The 5,926-nt window shown below is 53.7% G+C and overlaps 1 protein-coding gene across 16 annotated transcripts in view; it reads right to left on the bottom strand.

Annotated features, from left to right (window-relative positions):
- CELF4 (CUGBP Elav-like family member 4) overlaps positions 1–5,926 on the bottom strand; it is a 294,610-nt gene that overhangs the window by 3,172 nt on the left and 285,512 nt on the right. For all 16 annotated transcript variants that reach the window (XM_006919947.1, XM_025038707.1, XM_025038714.1 and 13 more), the window contains one exon: positions 5,644–5,815. In XM_006919947.1, coding sequence (XP_006920009.1) covers positions 5,688–5,815 — 128 coding nt within the window. In that variant the 3' untranslated portion in view covers positions 5,644–5,687. The remainder of the gene's footprint in view (positions 1–5,643; positions 5,816–5,926) is intronic.

The raw sequence follows: 5,926 nt of genomic DNA, 5'->3' as shown, positions 1-5,926 counted from the left end.
GGTCGGGGAGTGTGGGAGGGCAGGGAGAGTTGGGGCGGAGGGTGAAGAAGGGCAAGGAAGAAATTAAAACAAAATTAAAAGGAAAAATATTTATACAGCACCAGACCACAGCATCAATCTAAAAGCTCTGATGAGAGAACAGCAGTCAAATCATAAGAAAACTGAAAAGAACTCATAGGATGGAGGAAGCCGGCAGACAAACGACACGGGCACGTCAACACACACACACACACACACACACACACACACACACACACACGGCTGTTTATGCAGACACATGATACACTGTGAACAGTAGCAGAACCTTACACAGGGCCACTAAGGGCGTCCATCATGCGTTGGGAAGGGGGGCGGCGTGGGCGGTTTGGCGAGGGGGCCAGAAAAAAATAAAACAGCCCCTCAAACCACCTTGGCCAGCAAGCAGATCGGGGAGCACGGTCTCTGCTTTATATCACCCTCGATTCTTTCTCTGTCCCCCAGGTGCCGAGCTCTCCTCACCTCCCCAGCCTTCTGTGGCTTCAGCCTGTGGACCAGCAGGGGGAACCTGTCAGGGTGGCCCCAATTTGCCAGGTAGGTCAGAGGCTGGCTAAGGCGACTGTTGTATCCGCGGGGTCCATGAGAAACTTTACTGTCATAGTATAGTCCACGCTGGCAGCAACTTGGCCCTCCCACCCTCGGGTCCTCCCTCGGCTGCCGTCCCCAGAGAAGGGTGTCTCCACTGCAAGAGCACCCACTGTATGATTTTATGATCCTCTTCCCTTCTACTCTGCCTCAACCTTCTTTCCTTGGAACCTTCAGAAAATTAACACGTTTAGCTTTCAGATTTACATCAACGTTCTCGGAAGTCTATAGACACACCTTGGCACTACTGATTTCATTTCATGTCACCTGACACCTTTTGCTTTGCTCGCAAGGTGGTTTGCACCCATGTGGCCGAAATGAGGCTGCTTCTGGGCACGCGGAGACTTTAGAAAGCTCTGCAGCTGTGACCCATAAGGCCCTATGGAAGACTGCAGGATGCTCTGCAGGGTAGGTAAGACAAACAAGGACAGTCCACCAGAGCAGGGAGTGCGATGGCCCTAGATCTCTAGCTTCTGCTGCTGTCGCTTTTGATCTGCTGACCTTCCCTACTCCACCTCCTCCTTCTCCGTCCCTTTATTCCTCACAGCCCTCCACGTACAGCTTTCTAAACTGACCTGCCTCACAGGCTTTGACCTGTCTTCTTTACTGGTAGAGCCCTAAATGGCTGAAGCTGGGTTCCATTCTCTGTCAAGCATCATCGAATTATTCTGCTTTGTTGTCTTTTGCACGCCTCACCATGTCACGGTCCTTTGCCCCCAGCCAGGAATCTGGGGAGTCCCCAGCACCCTCCCTGCAGTATTCAGGCCTGTGCCAAAGCCTGTGCCCCAGGTTTATCTGTAGGGTTTCCAATCCACCAGGCTTCTACACATAACCGATTTCCACTCTCAGCTTTGTTTTCCTTCAGGGAAGATGGAAGAGAAGCCTGGGATTGTGAAATGTCACTGTGGGTAAGTTACAAAGTAGCTGAGAGGTGACTGCTTTTAGCGCAAACCTGGCCTCCAGCTCTGCCTTCACAGAAAAGCTCTCCGCCCTTCTTCCACCACAGACCCCTGTCCTGCCTGTCCCTCCAAGATGGGTGCTCTTCCAATAGCAGATCTCCTTCACTCAGACCAGGGCCCATCTGCATGCCCACTAAGTCCTGATATGCCGCCCACCCCGCATTATCAACCCATCCCAGAAGAAAGCCCTAAGACCTACCCAGGATATCCAATTGGCGGGCCTTTTGGGTGGGAGAAAAGGACTAAGAATGGAGGAGGGCCGTGCCATCAGGTGTCAGCTATGGCAAGTGCAACTAAGGGCCTCCCTGGGGACCCCTTCTTTCCCCTCCCCACCCCAGTCCTGAGCACCCCAGAGGTGTCCCCTCTTCCCCACTCTGTTGTCCTCCTCTGCCCACTCCCAGCTTTCCTCCAGCTGCCCTCCAGTGCCTGGCACTGTCCTCAGTGCCAGGGATTCAAGCTGGAATAGTGCACAACCCCTCCCCAAAGCTCGATCTAGGGAGCTTTCCCATACAACTCTTGTCTCTCACACACACTCGGTCCCCGACACACAAACCTACTCACACTCATTCAACCCCTAAAGAGCCTCTCCAGGGTTCTGCATATGAACAACTGATGACTCTCTTCATTAGGGAACAGCTGTGCCTCTGCCTACTGGGGGACCCCTTCCTGGTCACCCCCCTGACAAGCCTCAGAGAGCATAGCCCTCAGAGGTGGCAGCAGGGTCACTGACCAGCATGGGGGAGCTTGAATCAGGCCTGGGAAGCTCCGCTTCAGGACCTGGGTGAAGAAATGATGGCCAGGCTGAACCAATTCAGATGCCAGGTCCTAAACATGAGCAGGACTCCAGTCAGGGAAGGCCCAGCCCCATGCGGATCAGATCTGAAGCACCTGAGCCCGCAAAGCTCGGAGCAGACACTGTGCAAACGCATACTCAGAGCCAAAGCCCCGGGCCCAGAAGGGACAGGACTCCATCCAAGTCAGACATGATACTCAGCGTGTCCTCCGACCCAGAACTGCCCTTGCTTGGGGCCCAGAGCCTGCTAGTGAGCTTGGTAGGAGACAAGGGCCTTGGGTATTTGGCTGCTACCTGGCCATGTCTGTATTTTTGCCCACTCTTCCTGTCTGTTTCCTTCCTCTTAGTTTCCTGGTAAAGATTTTTTGGAGAAACTCCCACCTTAGCATAAGATAATGAGCTCAAGCAGTCAGAGGAGCAGGGGCAGCAGGAAAGCCAGGAACTAGAGAGGAAGGACAGCCACACTCTCAGGAGACCCAACCCCAATCCCACCCACCCGGGCCTCATTTTATGGAACCAAAGCCTGACCACGCCCCCCACAGCTCCCGACAGCTGCCCTGCTGGGACCCTCTCCTTTCCCAGAGCTCTCACGTTCTCATCCTGACTGAGCCTTGGCCTCCAGGCCTGCTGTACCTTCTGCCTTCACCACTGCGAGTTGCCAGCCCTGGCCCTGAGATCCCTGTCCGTGTCACCTCTTTGCTCCTGGGGATGGCTTGTCTCTCAGACCCTGCTCAGGGATAGCCCTGCCCTTCAGAGCACCTAGGATTTATCATTTGTAAACACCCTTTATTAGCCTGTAAAATCGTGCAGTTATGTAGCTGCTTTTGCATGCTATTTCCTCCATCTCTGGCAACTTGACAGTGGTCACTTCCTATTGCAATCTCCAGGCCTGCTCCTCATCTTAGCACCCTCCTTCTGTTACAGCCTCTAATAGTTTTGGGGTGGGAAGCCTGAAAGCACCATGTTAAACTGCTGTCCAGATGGAGATTAAAGGTCAACTTTATTATAGAGTTATGGCACATCAGAGGTTTTTAGAAGACTGCTTAATAGGGAGGAGAAGTGAGATGGCATGACATACCCCTCTGATATTCAGGACAGTCTGGGGTGGGAGCGTTGGAGTGATGACAGCAATGGGGCTTTATCATTCTCCATACATCAGAGAATTAAGAACATAGCCTCTGAAACTAGGCCCCTGGCTTCAAATCATGGCTCTACCAGTAGCTGATGGGCAAGTGACTTAATCTCTCTGCTTGATCTGTAAAATGGGACTAATAACACTATATACCTTATAGGCAGTTACAGCTATATACTTATATATAATAGTTATTACCAATAAGAACTGCTCCACACGGGCAGGATGGTGACCCATTCACCTTTGCATCCCCAACTCTAAGCCCACAGGAAGGTGCCCACGCTCTGAGTGAACATGAGTGTCTGCATCTTCACCCAAGGCAGAGATGGGCAGGGGTGGGAACTCAGGAAGCAAGAGAGGCACGTTTTGGTTTTCCCACCTTGCAGAAAGTGTAGGCTCAGTATCCTCTGCAAGAGAAGGTGAGTGTGGTTACTCTTAGCTAGATAAAGGGTATCCTGCTGGCAGCAGTGGGATTTGAGGAGAGACAGGGAAATTGGAGACTTTCTTCCAAACTCCAGACACTGAACCTCCACTCAAATGCCTAACTCTCACATGCCTGATCTTTCTCCCAACGCTTCTTCATCTCTGGGCATAAAAACTCTGCAATTCCAGCCACTCAGGCCAATAGCCAGGTGTCATCCTTGACTCCTCTTCCTCTCACACCCACCTCTAATTCATTCCAAACAGCATCCTTGGCTCTGCCTTCCAAATACATCTAGAACTCAACTCCCTCACACCATATCAAATGCTGTCATCTGGAGTGAGTGGTCAGTGCAGCAGACATCTGCTTTGGGCTCTGCAGTCTATTAACACGGCAGCCAGTGATCCTGCTAAAATGCAGGTCAGTCACACCACTCTGCTCAGCTCCCCAACGGCTCTCCACTCCCAACCTCATATTAGAGAAGAGGCCTAAGTCCACACAATGGCCTGCGGGGCCTCCACAAGGTGGCCCTCCTCACCTCTGGAGTCTCTTCTCTCACCATGCCTCCAAGCTTGTTTCCCTCCAACCACTTTGGCCTCCTGCTGTTCTTCGAATATACCATGCTTGCCTTGGAGCCTTTACACCGCCTGTTCCCTCAGAGGGCAGTCTGTCTCGCCCTCTTCAAATGTGCTCGAATGTCACTTTCTCAACAAGGTATACTACCTGATTTAACTATAACCAACAATTCTGACATGCTATGTAATTTACTCTTTGATCATATGTCATCGTTTATTGACTCTCTCCCCTGCTAAGGACAAGGATTCTTAACAGTCTTACTCAGGACCGAGTCCCAAGTACTTAACAGTATCTGGTGCACAGTACTATTGAAGGAATGGAGGGACAGAAGGCTGGGCAGCCTTCTGAGAACGAGCTGACACTGCAGGAGCTCACAGTAATGGGGGAAACCAGTCTGAAGGTGGACTTTTGATGCCCTGGCACATCTCTCCCGTTCCCCCTTCCCCAGGAAGCTACTTCACCTAGGGAAACACGTGGTCTGAAAGAGGAATAGCCACTGTGTCTCCAGCTACAAGGCAGGATCCAGACTGAGAAGGAAAAGGTGACGAATGCCCACTCATCATGGCCTCTGTAAAGCAGGCAGAGTAAGTGGCCCCAATGCTATATCATCACCATCCTCAGCTTCTGTCTCATTCAGTTTTGTTTTTGGTAAAGTCCTCTTTGAAAAGTCCTGTCCCTCCTCTCCAGACTGAGCTATAGGGAATTGGAGGGGTGAGGGATCAAGTGTCTAAATGCCACCAGCCCTCCGGGGAGGAAAGTTGGGGAGGGGAGAGCCAGGGAGTCTGGGAGAAGGCCCCAGCAGAGGGCTACAGCTCCCCGCAGAGCCTATTCTGCCGCCCCTAAACTCTCCCAGCCGTGAGCTTGCCATCTGTTCACCCCAGGGTTTTCTGGCGAACAGAATTGCCAGTGGAGAACTGGAGGCGCAGGCTCGCCCCACCTTCTCAGAAAGCTTCCCCCTCTCCCGCCCCTTTTGGCTCTGCGCCTGCCCCCTAGGCACCCGGCCCAGAGCAGGTGGAGCAGGGCGCAGCGGGTCCAAGGCACAAGCCACGAAGATCCAGCCCACGAGTCAGGGGAGGCGGCGGGTCCGTCCGGTGTCCCCTCCCCAACCGCCCATCCCCGCACCCCGGCCGCCCCCGGTTACCTGTGCGAGTCCTGGTCTCCCCCAGGGGACGCTCCCGCCGGCGCTCAGTACGGGCGATTGGCGTCTTTGGGCCGCTTCAGCTGCACCTTGAGTCTCTTCATGCCGATCTGAAAGCCGTTCATGGCCTGGATGGCGGTCTGCGCGCTGGCCGGGTTGTCGAAGCTCACGAAGCCTGGCGAGACACGAGGGACGAGGGCCTGGGTTTCCACTGGGCCGCCCCGGCGGGGACGGTTGGGTGGGGAAAAGGTCGGGGGCCGTGGGCGGGGCGAGGCGAGGCCTGGCG

The sequence above is a fragment of the Pteropus alecto genome, unplaced genomic scaffold, assembly GCF_000325575.1.
Source record: "Pteropus alecto unplaced genomic scaffold, ASM32557v1 scaffold146, whole genome shotgun sequence".
Classification (NCBI taxonomy): Eukaryota; Metazoa; Chordata; class Mammalia; order Chiroptera; family Pteropodidae; genus Pteropus; species Pteropus alecto.
The sequence above is the reverse complement of the archived record's forward strand: the minus strand, read 5'-3'. Positions and strand labels throughout refer to the sequence as shown.